The 19,238-nt window shown below is 39.9% G+C and overlaps 1 protein-coding gene and 1 long non-coding RNA gene across 2 annotated transcripts; one reads left to right on the top strand and one right to left on the bottom strand.

Moving 5' to 3' along the window:
• Positions 1 to 544: 544 nt before the first annotated feature.
• slc22a31 (solute carrier family 22 member 31) lies at positions 545 to 17,514 on the bottom strand. The gene is made up of 9 exons (XM_084715921.1): positions 17,001 to 17,514; positions 11,192 to 11,295; positions 10,739 to 10,893; positions 5,386 to 5,554; positions 4,533 to 4,678; positions 3,381 to 3,489; positions 3,006 to 3,220; positions 1,888 to 1,999; positions 545 to 1,300 (listed from the first exon to the last, which is right to left on the bottom strand). Exons 1-9 carry the CDS (start codon positions 17,430 to 17,432, stop codon positions 856 to 858), a joined length of 1,887 nt encoding a protein of 628 aa, XP_084572047.1. The 5' UTR covers positions 17,433 to 17,514; the 3' UTR covers positions 545 to 855.
• On the top strand, positions 17,498 to 18,725 carry LOC146332824 (uncharacterized). Its single transcript, XR_014769862.1, has 3 exons — positions 17,498 to 17,603; positions 18,321 to 18,397; positions 18,516 to 18,725. It is a non-coding gene; the product is annotated as an uncharacterized LOC146332824 (long non-coding RNA).
• Positions 18,726 to 19,238: the final 513 nt, after the last annotated feature.

The following is a 19,238-nucleotide window of genomic DNA, read 5'->3' as shown; positions in this document are numbered from 1 at the left end:
GGTTAATACATTTTCAAAACATCAGCTTCAGTGTTTAACAGATAAAGTTATGTAAAAATAGCACCTTAACAATAGTTTGTAATCTAACAAAGTGGTTTACAGACAGACAAACTCGTCAGCCACAGGGAGAATTCACTGCCATCTGACTGGTATCTTGCCAAACGTTGAGATGTGAAAATAACCTCAAATACTTGAAATATGTGGCTCAACAAGGTTCAGAAGAGGAACAAGGAAGCACAAAGCCTGCGGAATATCCGTCATCATATTCAGTGATAAGTGCATCATATAGCGCCCTCTTGTGTGCTTCACAAGTATAACACAAGACTCCACAACAACAGTGTGAACCAGCCTTGTGTCCAACTCATCGGGATCCTCTCAGCACCGAGACACTGCTGGTGAATCAGACGGACAGACTTAATGAAAAGTGCATGAGTTACTAATAAACGGACAAAGGAGTGCTGCTCACATGATCGACACAAGACGCATGCCGGTTGAGCCAGCTTCTCTCGTGAAACTAGTGTCTGACGATTTGGTTCCACACAGATGAGAGGAGTGTGACCTCAACACCACTGGCGAAAGGGCGAATATACCACACAAAAGCAGTTCAAAGAGATTGGATGACAAAAAAAAACAACTTTGGCTTCAAGTATAAAATATAACAGGAAGAGGCTGGTCCGTTGTTGAAAAGTAACACTCTTGGAGCCATCTCTGTAAAGTGCACAGCGTCCAAACTGAGGTCGTTCCTTCAGTTATAACCAGCCAGACAATAATTAAATGCAGGGTGATAGTAGACTGTCTGTAGAGGTATGTCTGGAAGAAGGATGAGGGATAATCCAAGTCTGTTTAGAGAAGGAGTTAAGACACGACCTCTCTGAGTGTCCCATTCTCTTGCGCCTGTGTTTCACTGTCTGACAGCAGAGGGGGGTGAGCCTGCACAGCGATCCTATAAGGCAAATTATCTTTAGTCAACATCTTCCTGGTGGCAGAGACCAGGCGGGAATAGTTATCAGGGTTGTACTCCGACAGAGGGGCTCGTGTGTGCAGTAACGGCAGGTTGTCCCTGTCAGGTTGGGACAGGAAGAGAGGAGGCCGCCGCTGGCTTTCGCCCTCCTTCAGGGAGTCTGGGAGCGGCTTGCGTTTGCTCTCAGGTAGGAGCATTATGCAGAGGACGGAGAGGACAGCAAAGGAGGCAAAGATGACATGGTGGAGGAAGTAACCGCCGTTATTCTGGAGCTCCATCAGGGAAGAGGCGGCCATGCCGACACAACCTGCTGCTAGCACCAGGCCGAGGCAACCACCTCTGACAGAGAGAGGGAAGAGGAGAATAGAAGGGGAAGGTGTAATGATCAGACATGACTTTTGTAGGGAATCATGACTAAAGAAAGTTTTTATACCACAGATCACATATACAGGTGTTATTATTCAACTGTAATACTATAAGCAAGGTGATATACTGCCATTTTTTCATCTAATTTTAGGAAAACAATCACAGTACAAAGAACTCATGACCATATGCATAAAATCTTGAAAAAAGTTGACTTTTTTATGCAATCAGAGCAGTAAAGATAGATAACAGCACTGCTACTTAGTGGCCATGATTTTAACACAACACCAAATTAATCACATAGAAATACAAATATAAGGTTTCATTTTTAATTTGCTAAAACAGTTGGGCAGTGTCAGCTTTTAAGAAATGTTACTCAAACATTAGTAAATTGTGCAAAGGGAACTATTTTAAGCAGCGGACTAATACATTCAAAATAAGCTGTACCAGGCTTTAGCTACACAGGCAAGCTTCAGTAGGATTAATTTCTACTGAATGTTTTGGTCTTTTCATGGGATTTGTTGACTATTAGAAAAGTATATCGACAGCCTCATTGCACTTACCGAACCACAGTCGGCATCACCTCAGAGGCAAAGAACACACTGAGCATGGCGAGAGCCTGAGAGGACAGGAGACCCACGACGGAAAGCACCAACACAAGGCCACCGCGCAGGTCTGATGTATAAAAAGAGAAGTTATTATTGTTCTGTGCAAAAAAAAAAATACAACTGCAGCATCATTTAAAGTAGAGATAATCAGCTCCATTTGGATTAAATGCCTTTCATGTTACCAGGTCCCATGTTGGGTCCTGACCTGACATCCCCCAAAGATGACAAAATGATGCAACGATGAGTCAATTAATTGATTAGTTATCAACCATTAAAGTAATTGCTAACTATTTTGATAATTGATTTATCGTTCTGAGTCAAGACAAGACATTTGAGGATCAAATCTTAGGCTTTAGGAAACATCGATCAACATTTTTCACAATTTTATAACATTTTATGGACCAAACTAATAATCCAATAATTGAGACAATGAGCAACAGATTAATTGATGATGAAAATAACTGTTAGTTGCAGCCCTAAAAATGATGTACAGTGTTTCCTTCATATTTGAACTTGCAAAAAAATGTCCTAAAGCCAAAAGCCAAAGAATCCATGAGCAGCTAATAGTCAAAAGTCTTCAGAGAATTAAATAAAAAAAAAAAAAGTCAATTTTTCCCCTCAAGTTTTGCTGAAATTCTTCTGCTACAAAATATGTTGAGAAACTTCTGAATTCAGTTTATTTATTTCTGGTTCAACTTGAAGGAACGAAATAATGTCAGTGTTCTTTGTGATGCCTCGATAACTCAAAGGTAATCAGCTGATCGTCAGCAAATACAATCATTACAAGTTAATCTATTGATTTAGGAAATTTATGGCACCAGTAATTACAGATTGTTTTACTGTCACTTTCCAATTAACATATTAGACAATAAAATGTATCAAAAACATGTCTGTCTTTTTTCCAAAATATGATTAATTAACATAATTGCCTTGGTGTTCTGAACACTTTAAAGAAGTTGTATTCCCTGTTTGAAGATGGTGAAATAACATGTTAGAAAAACGGTTTATCATTGCCAGTAGCCTCAACAGAAGATGTCAGAAGTTGATAAACAAAAGCTGTGGATGTAACGTACACTGAGTGAGGGCCAGCAGCAGCAGCGATGACAGTCCAGTGATGATTGCGGACAGCAGAAGCATCCCACGCCGACCAAAGCGATTGACGGACAAGCAGATGAAGATGCAGGCCAGAGCTCCCATTAACACTCGGAGAAAGTAGCTGAAGTAGAAGTTGGTGGAGTAACTGTGCAAGTTTCTGGTGAAACAGTACTGGATCCCTGTTCCAATGAACCTGGAGGACAGACGAGAGATTTAGACTGAGCAAATAATCTGAAATCCTGCACTTTGCATCTCACTCTTATCAAACTGGACATTTCGGGGGTGAAACCAGTGAAGCCTGTTAGGTCAGTTCAGGTGAACGCTGGTTTTACACACCGAGAACATGAACTCACAGTGTGAAGCTGAGGATGAGGCAGTTCTTCCAGATAACGCGAGTCTGACGCAGCTCCAGAACCGAAGCATACTTCGGCTGGCAGTCTTCTCCATATGCTGAGTCGATCTCTACAAACATTAAAAGACGATGAAAATTACCTGCAAAGAATTCAATATATCACCATCATCCACTGGTTTTCTGGCGAGGTGTAATTCAGCAGGGTTTAAGGAAAGGGTTAAATCTATTTGTTACAATTTTTACTAATTTTTCTCTTGTACCACTGTACAACACAGCTTTCATGAGGGCCAACTCCTTGCTCTTAAACTTGAAAGAAACATGCATTCAGCAGAACTAACATGCCCTAATGTCATTTCAGGCTGGTAACATTTCTTCTGCATTTAGGTCAAACAGACGAGCAGAAATCTAATTATCTCCACAACAGATGGATTTGGTAAATTGCCAAACAGGACATGTGATAAATCATTGGATCAGTCAAGTTAAGAGGTTATTCTGGGTACAATCGAGGCACTGGTCTGCAGAGGGAAAAAACATGTTGAGCGAACGAGCAAATAGCAAATATACCACAAATTTATTGGTTCAATTGGTAGATGTATCTGGATGTTGGCTGGACAAAATATAACATCTGAGGATGTCAAGACGTACTGTGGTTTTGGGAAATATAAAATAATTTAATATCAAAAATAATTTACAATCAAAAATAACCTTGTTTTGATTGATGTGAGAACAATTAACTGACAAGATGTTTGATGAGAACAAGAATATCAGTATTTAGGTTGGTAAGATTTATTCTGACAAAATAACATGTAAAGTGCAAGATGGATGGAGTTTTGACATTGTAAGAAAAGAAAACAGATATTGCTTTCATGTCTGTCAAATCCAATATATGACATAGCCGGTGATGCATTCGAGGACACTGTAAATGTAGGATTGGAGCCATGTGTCTTGTTTATTTTGACTTTCCTGTGCAGGAACTCATGAGAAACATGCATGAGAGAAGACATCTTGTTCATACTCTAAGTAATGTTATACATTAAAATAATAATTGTTTAGTTTGTTGTCTCCCCAGTATTTTAACGCTTCACTAAAAACCAAACTGGTTTATGGGGGACTTCTCTTGTGGAAGGAAAACTTCTGAGATCAGTGTGTGTACCTGACAGCAGGGTTTCACCGGGGTAGATTTCATCTCGCAGACAGACTCCGTTCCTGATGGAGAACTCCTGCAGGCTTCTCTTCACCTGGGGGATCTGAGCTGTGGCCAGCAGCCAGCGAGGAGATTCAGGAAACACCGAGGCACAGCTGAGGAAAATGACTCTGTTATCGTATCTGACAGATATACTGAGGTCTTTTTGTACAGTGAGGTTAAGTTTCAAACAATGGTCTCACTGCAATGAAACGGCTACTATGGAAACTAACATCATCACACATGAATACATGAGGGCTCAGTCTCAGCTTTCCAGTCAGACCCGATTTATGATTTATCCAAAACTGTTTACGGACCCCAGTATGCAGAAATATTCAAATAGAGTAGGAAAAAATAACACATTTTACTGCATGCAAAATTCTGCATGTTACCTTAAAGGAAATTTAGCATGGACATGTCTGTAAAGGGGAGACTCAGTTAACATAGAGTATGTAAATTGGGTCTTTTTAAATACACGTTGGCATATAAAATAAAGGCTTTTTATTTTTACACAAACCCTACAGTGTGCCTTAGATTAGTTTTGTAAGCACAGGACACCCGAAGTATCAAAAGAGCACCTGTATGTGATCATGAAAAAAGGCCCAGCAGTGCTTCGACTCCATGATCTCAGTAGGATTTTATTTATTCAAACATGTGGTTAGATGTGCATTCAGGTGTGGCTGTTGGAAGGTGTATTCACACTGGTCAAACACATTATGTCATAACGTGCGACTGGTACGCTGTAAAATAATAAACCGCTTTTAAGGCTTCATCAAATACATTCCAACCAACACGCACCGCCACATATCGCTTTCTGACTCACCACCAATAGGAGAGCAGCAGCAGCAGAGGCAAAGTGGCCACAGCCTGAAGAACGGGCCAATCGCGGCAAAGAACAGCGATGCCCGGCAACAGCAGCTCTGCGAACACAGCGAAGAAGCCGCCGACCATGGCAACCATGAGACGATGGGGAGGGTCACACAGCTCCAACCCTGAGAAAGAGCGAGGAAAGACAAGAGAGACGACATCAAAACAGAGCTGAAGCAAAGCAAATATATCTGTCCAAAACCAACCTGTCACAACATGAACCCTTTTACACTTATTTACGTCCCTGCAAAATAATCTGCCTTAACAAAATCTTTTTATTGAGTTTTCAGCAGCCAGAACAGCGTGATTCAACAAATACTGCAGAGGGAGAGCTGGGAGAGATGTATCTGTACTAATGCTCTTTATATTATTTATTATTGTAAAAAGAGTATAATAAGAGAAACAACATAAATAAGGCTTTCCAGATCCTGATTCTCATAATTAAGTGTGCACTTCGATTCCAAACAATAAACTAACTAACATTAGTGTTAAAGAACTGTGTGAAACAGGTTGTAATATCACATCTACATAGATTCATGACCAAATAGTCATACATTGTGCAACTTATGGATGAAAATAAATTATTTCCCTTTTTGTTGGGGAGCCCCTGAAACCCTCTTAAGAACTCCTGGGGTCCCCAGACCCCAAACTGAGAACCACTGCTTTATATAGCCTGCCTTTTTTTTTAAACTCAGTAAACACAAATAATATTTGATCCAAATTTCTCCCATTTTTCCAGGACATTGAAAACTTTGAGGACAACAGAAACCCTGCTCTCTTCCCAGTGGCTCGCAGACCTGGGGTCTCAAGGGTTGAGATCCGGAGTTACAAAAACTTAAGCTGTCCTATAACATGGAATCTATCCTCGGTTTGCCTTTTTGCTACAAACTCTATGCACTGTGTTCGCTAGTTTAAAGCAAAGCAAACCTCCTCAAACCATCTGAAAAAACACAGATGCAAGGTTCAACAAGTTGGGTAATGCTGCTGGGAGACAGAGGACTCTAACCTCAGTTTACTGACGTAAACCTGCTGGGGAACGCGTCAAACTGTTCGAGTTTCTCCTGAACTTTGACCTCCTTCCTCCCCGAGCTCTGACTCTGTTTCCATTCCCCCCCCCCCCCCATGTCAAAGTGGGGAGGAAAACGAGGAGCTCACTTCCTGCTCACTTCCTCGCCTTCAGTTCTGTCCTGCTGTTGTTTTGTCCTCTCTGTGGAGGAGCAGCGCTGGCAGGACATCACTGAGAGAGATTTCTCTCAGGCCCTCATCCCACCCAGCCCAACATCAGCCTAACCTAAAAAACAAAAAAAACCAAAAGAAAATCTGGATTCAATCTAGCCCTGACCTTGCAGGAATGTGGAGGAGTATGTCAAAACCAGAAAAGTGTTTATGTTTTTCAGATGAGACCACTTTAACCTGGTACCACCTCCTCCCACACAGGACCACATGTACGTAAATACATTCCTACGCAGCTTCGCTCTTGATTTAGAAAGTTCCAGAAAGAAAACACACTTAGTATCCCCACCAGTCAGTGACATCTCAATATAGAGAAAAAGTCACACTAAAGACATGGAGCTAAAGACTCGTCACAGAGGGGTTGTTCGCCGGGTGGAGAGCCCCTAAAAGAAGACAGCTGAGAGGTAGAAGTAAAGAGAAACCAATCAGCTGCCAGCTGTCAGTCACAGCTCAGCACGGCACACAACACACTTCAGGTCAGTTCAGTTTCTCAGCTGAAATTCACCCACAACTTCGCTTGTCTCTCATACACACATCACCCATACAAACATAATAATAAATGTCCATATTTGTCATATTGAGAGAGCAATTCAAACATGTGGCCTACAGCAATGTTCATTCAATCTGCACGACTGATTTATAAAACTACAGTGTGTCCTGATTGCATACAACATTATATTTGTACACAGTATAGGGGTGGGAATCATCAGAGATCTCACAATATGGTATTATCATTATCCCTAAGTCAGAAAGAAAGAATAAGTATTACTGCCATTTTAAGCATACAACTTACAATTTATTACCTTTTTTCAACGGCATGTCCCCCAAGCAAAACTTTGTGAACATCTGTTTAAGACAAAGTTTTCAGTCTGTTCATCTCACTTCAGCCATTTTTAATGGAGAAAAATCAGACAGATTGACCAACAGTGTCATAAAAACCTACCAGCCCAGCTGACTGTGACATGTTTTGACCTCACCAGCAAGACAGATTTTATTACTCTAGCACCAAACACTTTAATTCACATTTGCAATATTAATAGTTCTTATAATAACGGATCAATACTTCATCTTTGTATTGGTACATTATTGCCATGCACATTTATGTGATATAAGTTGTATCAGTTTTTCCTCTGTGCCTAACACAGTATATTATATACTTTTTGTGTTAGTATTTTTGCAGTTAGAATAACAAAAAAAGCAAACAGATCAACAAACACAACTGTTTTCAATATGAAATTATACACAGTGTGCAGCTGTGCATGACAATTAAATTGCATGTTTAAGTTGCTACTACTAATTTAAGTTATAATAAAGATTTCCATTAAATCAAACTCACATTTTTTATATTCTTTACATTGAGCTTTTTTCAGCAAAAAACTATTCAAATATTTACATTCTGTAATTCTTTGTCTGTAGTGTTTTTCCATTGTTTTTTGCAGGGTCTGCCACTCCCATACTGGATTCAAATGCACAGGAAACAATGCAGCTTGTAATCCCACCGTTACATGGGTTTGTTTGGCTGCACTGTAAACAGATGCATCAGTTGATTTCTATTGTGTCTCTAGTTTGTTTTAGTTTTAAACACTTATTGTTGCCACAAGTAAGCAAGGGTGTCACGAAACCAACCAAGACTGCAATCTTTACTACTTTAGACTTCACAAATAGACATCTTTCATCATCACAGACACCACAGTTTTCTGTGGTGCTCACAGGCTGTTGGGATGTGTGATCCCAAACTTAAAATTCAATATCATACCGACACTTTTTGTTACAGTTTTACAGATACTGACCATTTCTTAAAAGGGTATGTGATTTTTCAAACCAATGATATTAATAATCCTTGTAACTTTCAGGGTTTTTAAATGTTTTAGGTTAGTCGTGTTGCTGCTGTGTGGCACTTAGTTGTCACAAACAGCATCTTGCTGTATTTTTATCTATGCGTGAAAAGCAGCACCATACTGTGTTCGTGCCATCTCTCACAAGTTTGATGCAGAAGTGTGTGACTGTGCGGCTCCACGCTGACTCTCATGTCTCATGGGTTAACTTTCCAGTCATGTGACACGGGCCAGGAAGCTATTTTAGGGCTGTTTATTGGCAGATGTACTGAGAACATTTGGAAGTGATGCCATCCATGTTTTGTATTTGTCATTTTTTTAAGATTATTTTTTGGGCTTTTGCCTTTATTTTGATAGAGACAGCTGAAGACATGACAGCACAGGGGAGTGAGAGAGAGAGGATAACACGCAGCAAATGGGCCACAGGTGGGAGATCAACATGCTCTACCAACTAAGCTTTAGGGGCGCCCAATGTATTTATATCATTTCAGTATCAATAAACTTTGGAGCAACCAATACCAAACAAGTAGCTTGTGAATATCCAAGTATTGATTCCACAGACCAACCACCCATCTCTACTTAACTGTCATTTATTGCAGCTGTGTGCAGCTCCTCCATTTCCTTTGTGCTTTGAGAGAGAATAGGCCAACAATTACTGTGAAAATATAATCAATTCTGCTCCAATGTGACCAGAGGTCAAAACTCTTGACCACGTATCAGTTTGTACCATTTTGCATTAAGAATAACGTCATGCCTTAATTGGTATATTTTCTGGTTTCAGGTTGGTGTGTTTTTCAGTCTCAATTTTTCCTCCAAATTGAATTCAAACTATTTCTCCTGAGAGGATGTGGTTACACAGCCTGATAATCAGACTGACTTGCAGTTTTGTGTGGGTTTAGATGTCAGTTACTGAAAAGTAGAGTTTTTAGAGATTCATGGATGGAAAGTCCATCTGGTAACAAAGAGATCATGTTTTTAGGTGGACAAACATGATTTTTTGAGTTTATCCAACATGCCTGGAATACAAATGTATTAATTCTACAGGAGGGGTTTGTATTCTGTCAAATGTAGAAAAAATTCTCTTTGATGTTTTAACCCAAAATCCAAAAATGTGTTTTGTGCATCTTAATATAATCTTAGTACCTTAATAAAATAAACTGCCATTATATCGGACTCGTGGTTATGATCAGATAGAAGTAATTAAATTATTCTTTATGTTATCAGAGAGACTCAGAGATAGGAAGTGATTACAGATAACCTCCTGAACATTATGAGGTTATATTTATCTACAGCCTCTCCTACATAATATACTGTTCAAGTAATATTGATGACAAATGTGCATAATAACTTAATCTTACATAAAGAGAGGTTACAGAACATGCAGGATCTTTTTCATAGATGGGCCTATTCACTGTACTACCTGGAAACCACAGAAAGTAAAACTATTGACTTGTCACTAATAAACTATTGTAGCACATACACTAACTTTAAAGTATCATTATAATGTGTTTAAGTTCTTCTTCCTGACTTTCAGACATCAGAAATAAAATTATCAAAGTCTGATTTCTGATGTTTGTTTTGTGAAATAAAGATAAGATGGCGATACAAAGACAGGCAGGATTTGTAGTTTGCTTCTGTAAAGGCCCAGTAGGGTTTTTCTTATCTTTGACCGATAAGATAATTTAACAGTCAGTCAGGTAGAAAAGCTTGCATTGGCCAGTTTATCTCACAACCTTAACGGAGTTAAGTGCTAAAACAAACTGTGACTGTGCAGTCGCTGCCACTCTGCTTGAACCTGTTTGAACCTGAATGTATGTAAGCAGCATGACAGCAATTTATTCTACACACTGGGAATCACGAGGCCACGATTTATTCAGTTAACATTATGTAACATTTACATAACATCAGATATGCAAGAGTAAATATATGCATTATCACAATATTTAGACCAAACAGAAAATCCCTAAATAAAAGATAAATCTAAATTAAGTATTAAATAATCATTATATATGATTTGGCAAAAACATTTGCACCAACACAGTGCCAGCGAATGACTCAGAGTGAATTGCAGGAATTCAAAAGTGCTCTCTAAAATAAACAAAGAAGTGAGTCTCTGCGCATGAGGAAGCTGAGGTTTTCTTTTTCCAGTCCCCCAGAGAAGTCAATTACTGAACAGGGCTGCAGGAAGCTTAACCGCTGGATAAGTGGGACAACAGTTAAGTGTTTGTGCAAGATACTCACTGGCGATGTAGGACGACAGAAACACTCCAGCGAGCATGGCGCCCTGAGAGAGACGCAGCAGCAGAAACACCACTGCACTGTTGGACAAACACACGACCACCCCTAACAGACTGGACAGACTGATGGAGAGGAGGAAACATCGCCGACGACCCAACCTGAAAACACACACGCAAAGTCACATTACTGTCATCACTCATGCACAAAATATACACACGTGAAATTATGGTATGATAAACCATAAAACTCCATTGTTAGGACAATCAATGACAAAACAACATTCTATAATAATAAGTTAAGGTTTAATAATTTCTCCAATCATTTCACAAATTGTTGGTTCATTTATGTGTTTGAGATAATTTATTCACTTTTATCATTATAATAATGTCTTATTTATTTATTTATTTATTCATTAAATTCTTTGGCGTTCCATACAAAAAAATGATTATTACTTACCAGTCACACAATGTGCCAAGGAAGATGTATCCCAGAATCCATCCTGTCATGAAGCAGATATGCTGTAAAGGGATTTTCCAGTAGTCACGGCAAACCAGATTCCACTGAAACGGAAGACAAAGATGTTCACTGACACGTTCTCAGACCAAAACAAAACTCAATATTGACTTGGACAAAAAAAAAAAAAAGGCCTCTAAACTAGAGAGCACTGCCATTCGATTAGGGTTTTAAAAAGAGACTAATTGTTTTACAACACATCATGAGCGTTAAATAAAAAGGTTCCGTGTGGTTAGCGGGAATCACCAATTTGATAAGATGTACCAAAACTGTGTGTGCATTCTTTTCACTAAAGTTAAAAGATTATGTCTTTGTATTAATCATGAAGTCTTCCATATTTTTGAGTGGATTTGTTGGGGACTATTTTCAGCTGCAGATTAACACAAATGTGGTGCTGCAGTGAGCATTTACAGCAGTAGGATGATGTACGCGAGAACTACTAAAAATAAATCACGGTGCTCCTGCATATTGCTATGAACAAGTATGTGACCCGGTGTGACTCATTAATGAGTTTTTAATAGTTCTTGGACAACAATGGAGCGCTACGACACAGAGGAATGAGCTCCATCAGGCTTTCTGTGGAATTTATTGACAAGAAAAACATGGAAAATTGTAATTCTTTAAATATATAATTATGCAAACGTACACAGACTTCTGATGTTTCAGGCAGTCACTGATTTCAGTGTGTTTTATTGTTGTGTCATAAATGGTGCACGAACAAACTGATACCAATAAGCAGCCTTCATCATAATTTGACTACGTAACATGCAGATAATAGCAGGGCAGCAGTTGAGTCACAAACACAGAGAGATTTCTGTGAGGGAGCAGGAATGTAGATCATGTCGTTTCAAATTGAGTTAAGATGTCTGCTGACAGTGTTATTACATTAGAACAAAGTAGAGCTCAAAGTAGAGCGTGCCAGCAGCTCTACGCCTGGTTAGTACCAGTCACTGCCTGTAAGAAAAATATTCTCCACTTCCTTCTCTCCTCTCCCTCTCTTCCTATTTCCCCAGGTCTCCTCTGCAAAGTCGTGTGTTTAACTGAGGTGTTTCAGGACAAGGAGCATTTTACAGACACACAAACATGACCACAAAGTCAAAAATCAAAGCATCAAAGGTTAATTCTAGTAGTATTCAATAAAAATGAGAAGTGGGAACAGTGTGAATATAAACTATACACAAGAGAACATTATGACATTCTTGTAGACAGTATTAGTATACTAATAATAGTCATAAAGCTTCTTTGACTGTCAGAGGGGCCGTTCAATATGATGGTCACCTGTGAGGCTCTAGCTGGTTGGATGAGAACTGAGAACTCAAACTCAAACTTCAATATTTTTTGGTACTGATCAAAATGTGCCTGTAGGACAAAGTTTAAAAAAAAAACATCAAGTTTCAAAAGTTGGTATTGAATGTTTAAATGTTTGCTCAGCTTCTTAAAGGTATACTATGTAGAATTTCCTTAAAATAACAACATATTCAGTCATACAAAACCAGTCGCGCTCAATCTTCACTTACGACTCATTAGAAGTATGTGGTGGTGTCTGTATCTGCAGAGGCCCAGCCCTCTGCCTGTACACACACACACACACACACACACACACACACAGGCAGAGCAGACTGAGGACACAGTGGACGAAATGAAGGTTAATTTCGGCTCTATTCACACTAAGTCCGGCGATGCGGCACCTTCCTGCAGGGTTCTGTGCAGGCGTGACCGTGTCGATTTGTGCTTTAGAACTAGACCACTGTGAAACTATCAGAAAATAACAGTGTCAGCAGGCAGTCAGACCGCCGTTTTAGTTACGGAGGCAGCAGTGAAGTCCCGCCTCTTCGGCTGCACAAAACGCACCCAGGAGCGAGAGGCAGCACCCGCTCTTCTCCTGTCAGGAAAACCACGGACTCGATTTCCTGACAGGCAGAAGTCTGTGTCCCTGATAATGATTCGGCGTGGTCACCGGACGTGAAATGCACTGTAAAACTAGCTAAAAAACACCAGTGAAAGATAACCACTCAGACTCAATACAACCTACTTCTGCACATAGGTCAGAGGCAGTCTCAGGCACAGCGAGTTCCTCTTCTTACGTCATATGACGCGACATTGGAAAAATTGCGTTTTTTTAAGAGCCTTGCTCCAACAAACCCAATTTTCCTACAATTTTTTGTCTTTATGTCCAAACAATCTTAAATTAAGTTTTAAAAATGCTATTTTATATGATATTATGCACAAATCTCATTAGTTACACTTTAACCTTTTCAACTCACAGCCCCCAAACATAATCAGGTTGGTGTCCCTACAAAAAAATCCATATTACAGAAAGTCAGGGTGACACTTGGGAAAGCTTGGTGGGAGCTCGGGGCTCTGCTGGAAACATGGGCACCTTACGTTTATCAGTTGATGGTGCTGCTGGTGAACGTTCATGTGACCCACCTTGAGACACATTCTCAATTTCCTGTTGTTGCCGTTTGCTGTGTTTCCTGTTCCCTAGCAGCCCCAGTTTCTGAGAAGGCATCACTCCATGGTAGACATTGTATGTGAAACTCTTTAAAACTGGCTATAGCTGCTTGGTTATGCATGGTACTGTGGCACAAAAGTGGCCAATAACAAGTAATGTGTATAAACACTCAAAAATATTTGGAATACCACTTCACTTATACAAGGGGCAAATATCGCTCTCTCCATATCAAACAAAATTATTTTTGTTTTTGTATTTTTATTTTTATAGTTGCTGGTCCACTGCTGTCTCGATCTGTTAGTTAGTTTGTGTTTCAGTGTATTAAAAGGATAGTTCAGATTCACGGAAGTCACACAATAAGACAAAATCTAATAAACTGAGGCAGTGCAACTCTGATTTTGCCTATGGAGTTTATTCAGTTTGGAGAGAGGAATATCTGACATATAACAGTGGTTTCTAGCCAGAAAAGGCAAAGTAAAGTGATAAAAATATTCTAGATATAGTGTACACCTAAATAGATATTGATGTTTTTAGGTGGATCTTTTTTAAGCGGCTAAAATGCCTTTTGCTACACAGTATTCATCACTTAGCTTACATGCTGATGCTCCTCTCTGCTTCTCCAAACTGGGGGTGTGTCCTCCGGCATCTACTGACTACAACCCCGCAGTTGTCATTTGTGTGCTGGTTTATATTTTTAACCATTAGTAAGGTGGATGTTACATTTCTTGATGTATTTTGCATATTTTTGAGTGTCTGTCCTCTAAGTTTCACGTCATTAAGGGGCTCGTCACTCTAAGAGCTGCTTCCTGGCTCTCATTCCGTTCTTCTTGCCACAATGTTTTTTTTTTATTCTCCGCAACCACCTGGAGACCGCCGGAAATTACGTTGTACCTCACGACTCCCTTGAGAACCACTGCTCTAAGGTGTTTCTGTTATTGGTGATGAGTATTACTGTACTCTGTTCAGTTTTTCCTTGAATAAAGTTTTCCTTTGTCATAGTGAATGACGTCAAGGGGGAGAGGAAGCTGTTGATGGTGGAAGGAGGCGTTCAGGGTCTCAGGAAGGAACATGGAGGCCTCAGACTTCCCAGAGACCCAGATAATCACGGGGGATAAAGTCTCCGCACTGCCAGTGTCGACTTCCTTGAAGCCGCAATACACCGACAATATTCTGAGTAGAAGTTAAGGGATAATTAGTCATAATGACTTCTTTTTTCCTGCCTGTCTTTTCCGAAGTTCATAACTCTCACTACTACTGCGGTTTAGAGACTGCATTAAATACTGTGATGTTGTTTTAATGTGTTAAACAAAACTGCTCTAACTCCGATGTGACATGCACATGTGAGGTGTTTGTACAGGATCACATTGAGAAATATTTTAGCTAGAAGTCTTAATCAATGTTTGCAGACTGGGACGGATCCTTGGATAGCTGAAGTAGTGCACTAAAACAGACTGAGGAGAGGATAAACAAGTTCCTGCTGCTTATTTACACATGTAGTTGCACAACAAGTCACGTCCTCTGTGTTCAGGCACTCGATATGTATGTAAAAAACAAACAAAAAGGATCTGAATCCTGCTTGCAGTCAAAAGAGATCTTGAATACAGACTACGCATCAGTTTATAAGCCTAATGCAGATGTATAGATACTGTATTTCCATGGTCTAAGAAGCAGTCTTTTGTCCAGTGCCTGGCTGAGCTGTTATCTGTGACCCTGGGAAAAGTGCAGTGCCAGACAGCAGATAAGTGAGAGTGAAAAAGCCTCGGAGCTACAACAAAGTTTCAACTGTTCAACCTGAGCAAATATTGACTAAATGCTGTGAACAACCGTCTTCGTGACCACAGAAAACTCCCAGCAGAGATAAACTGCTGTTACTGAGTGGAAACTGGAACTAATCCAGTTCAGCGCCACCGTCTTTGAGCGGGACCAAAACATTTAAATAGCTGTCAAAGTAAATATTGTATTCACAGAAATACTGTGTGTAACAGTTAAATAAATATGTGGATAAACCCAACAACCTGCAGTCTTACTGGATTCAGAAAAGCTGTTTTTATTGTAATGCTGTGGAAAAGATAAAAATATCCCCGTGGTACGTCAAAATTATGACATAAAAAAGTCTTAATTATGAGATAAAAAGGAGAATTTATACCACTCCAGCTCCTAAAAATTTAAGACACTGTAACACAAAATAAAAATAAAAACAGAATACAATGATTTGCAGTTCAAAGAATCAAAAGTACCAAAGAATCAGAGAATCCAGAGAAATTTCTGCGTGAAACGGGACAAGGCTGAACACCAACACCGAATGCCTGTGACCTTTGACCCCCTCAGGCAGCAATGCAGTAAAAACTGCATTAGAAATCCACATAATTGTCTAAAGGATACTATAAAGGATCAGGAACACTTTGGAAAACTGTTGACAGTAAACACTGCTGGATCTATAAATTCAAATTAAGACTCTACCATGCAAAGCAAACGTCATATATTGACAACATCCAGAAACGCTGCAGATTTCTCTGGACCTGAGCTCATCTGAGAATGACTGAGGTTAAGTGCAAAAGTGTGCTGTGGTCTGATGAGTCCACATTTGAGACTGTTTTTGGAAATCATGATAAAAATCCCATTTGAAATGCGAGGTCCAATTTAAGGTGTGAAAAAAACCCAACAGAGACCCCAGACTGGTGAGCACTTGAAGTCGTATCCAGCAAGAGAACAAGAAAGAAACTTTCTCTAAAAACTTCAAGAATTTGTGTCTTCAGCCCCTAAACTTCTAAAGGACAAACGGTGATGTGACACAGTGAACAGTAACGCTAACATGAGCCCATCCAAACTTTTCTGAAAGCTGTTGCAGGCATCCAATTCAGAAAGTGTATATTTACAAAAGCAAAGTTAATCTTGTATTTGTACTGTATTCAGTTGAAAATAGTTGAAAAAACCTTTGCACATCATTGCATTCTGTTTTTATTTATGTCTTACACAACTTCCCAACTTTTTTGGAATTGGTTGTTGTACTGTGCAGCACATTCGACTTTCATTTCAACTTTTTATCTCACATGCAGAACTTTCATCTCATATTATGGCTGTTTATCTCATAAGACTGGACTAACCACGGTGATATTTTATCCTTTTACTAACAGAAACCGGCTTCCATACTCCTCAGCCTACAACTGTGAATAAACAAACGTCAGGAGAGTTTGTCTTCCACCTCATCCTTGTGTCCAACGCATGTAAGAGGTCCAAACTTAATCCAAACGCTCATGCAAACCTGATGATGAGCCTGCAGCAGGAACAGCCTCTTACCTCAGTGACAAAGTTGCTCTGGAGCCCCGCTGAATGGCTGTACTCCCACCCTTTGGTGCAGGACACCCTCTCCCTGGGCGCACTGTCGGAGAAATCCGAGGTGTTGGAGGCATATTTAAACAGCTCACAGTGGCTGGGTCCGGATCCGTTCATCCAGGGGATGGTGAGGTTGAGGTATCCCTGAGTGGTGAAGTTGCTGAGCAGGAAGGTGGAGGGCAGCAGCCGCGGGTCTGGTTTGCAGTGGTACGAGTCCGGGATCAGGGTGTAAAAAACGTCACTAAAGAGGTTCAACATGACGGCGAAAGTGGGGAACCAGCTGAACACCACCACGATCCGGTTGTAGCGTCCATATCCGCCGGTGTGAGGGAAGATCTTGATCTCATAATCCATCTGAAGACGAGTGTTTGCGGTGACGGACGCTCGTGTGGCCATGGCGCAGCGAGAGCGCACACTCCACAGCTGCGACCCAGCAGCAGGTGAAGAGCGTGAGAGGAAGAGGAGGAGGAAGAGGAGGAGGAGGAGGAGGGTTCATGGCTCGACCTATGACACTCGTCTGATTCAGTGACTAATTTCTGGATCGTCCCTGAGTCACCGAAACAACTCGTGAGCAGATAGATGCACTGTGTAAGACACTGCTAAAGTTACAGACATTTGTCACTAGTCATGATGTTGGATCCGTGCGTCCACGTGACTCAATGATGAGTGAATAAATGGAGTAAATATCCCGACAGCTTGTTGTTTAATAGTAAAATATAGTTTAAATGACTAAAATTAATTTTTCACTAATAAAAATCTAAAGTATGTAGTCTCTACTAGGGATGTAATAATACCCAGAATTCACAGTACGATATAATACCACCATAAAATTCCATTATACGATCGAGATACTAGAAAACAAAGAAAAAATAATAAACAACAGTGCTTCTGCTTTCCGTCTTTAAAAAAATAAAATAAAATAAAATGCAAGTAAAAAGTGGCATGAATTATCTTTAGAATTGTGTGTGTACAATTACAAAAATAAAATCATGTTTAGGAGGATTATTATCCTCAGTTTGTCTTTACACAGTTTGTTATGGGATCAGTCACAGATCTGTTTCATCTGGCTTTGACAGGAAATATTACACTGGAGGTCAGCACTCATGTTCCCAAAGGTAGAACAAACAAGTTACAAGTACCTGTTTTAAGAAATGGCAGCACATTCAACTGATGACACATAAAACAAACTGGTTTTTCTACATTGTGGCAGTGCAGCTTATAATGTTGAATACAGTAACAGCCGTTGAAATGTTTGGTAAATTCATGTAATCTGTTGGGTTACAGGACTCCAATATGCTCCAGTGGTCGAGTGACTGACCTCCTCCAGGCTGTGGGATGATCACATGTACCAAAAATGGCAGGTATGTCAGAGAAGGCATTTCAAACATTCAGACTCTGAAACATATTTGGTTACACTTAAACCTAAAGATTTTTTTTTTAATAAAAAACCCTGCCAAACTTTTTATATTTTGTTTTCAGAGAGAGTCCACTGAGAGCAATGCTCTCTTTGCAGCAACACACTGATCACATTCACAACTGGAAGCTGTACAACCACAGTCTTATCTGCTGCTCCACTGGAGCGGTTGGGGTTAAGGGCCTTGCACCTCAGTGGTGGTAATGAGGGAGGGGCTGTCTTTCATTCTCCCCACCCAGATTTATCCTGCAAGTCAGGGACTGAACTGGCACTCTTTCAGTTTTCTTTCAGAAAATGTGCAGTGTTTCATCTTCATCATGCTTTAAATTGAGGTTTTAAGCAGCTGAACTACACTTAAATTCTAATTTAACTAACTAATTCAGTCTACATTACAGTATTTATACATACTGAAGTGGTGGTAATTTCCTTATTGTGGAAGTGCATAAGGAAGAAACAGTGATGTATGACTCCCATGACCGTTTTTATGGTTTCACTTAGCACATTATTTTACTTACACATTTCTTAATTCAATGCATTGTGTAAGGTGTCTTCTGTTGATAAATGTACAGTATGTTTCTTATGTTTATTGTGGTTTTATGTTTTAATGCTGCACCAGAATCGTCTTCCAGGGACAATAAAGATTTATTGGACTGAACTTGCCATTGTGTTACTTAAGGATAGAATTACAGAGAAAATGAATTATTCCCTCTTTTGCTGGGGATTCCCTAGACTCCCCTTAAGGACCTCAGTTTGAGAACCACTTTTATTAACAGATGTTACATTTATTC

This window comes from Lutjanus erythropterus, chromosome 1 (genome assembly GCF_056507025.1).
Source record: "Lutjanus erythropterus isolate fLutEry1 chromosome 1, fLutEry1.hap2, whole genome shotgun sequence".
Classification (NCBI taxonomy): domain Eukaryota; kingdom Metazoa; phylum Chordata; class Actinopteri; order Lutjaniformes; family Lutjanidae; genus Lutjanus; species Lutjanus erythropterus.
The sequence above is the reverse complement of the archived record's forward strand: the minus strand, read 5'-3'. Positions and strand labels throughout refer to the sequence as shown.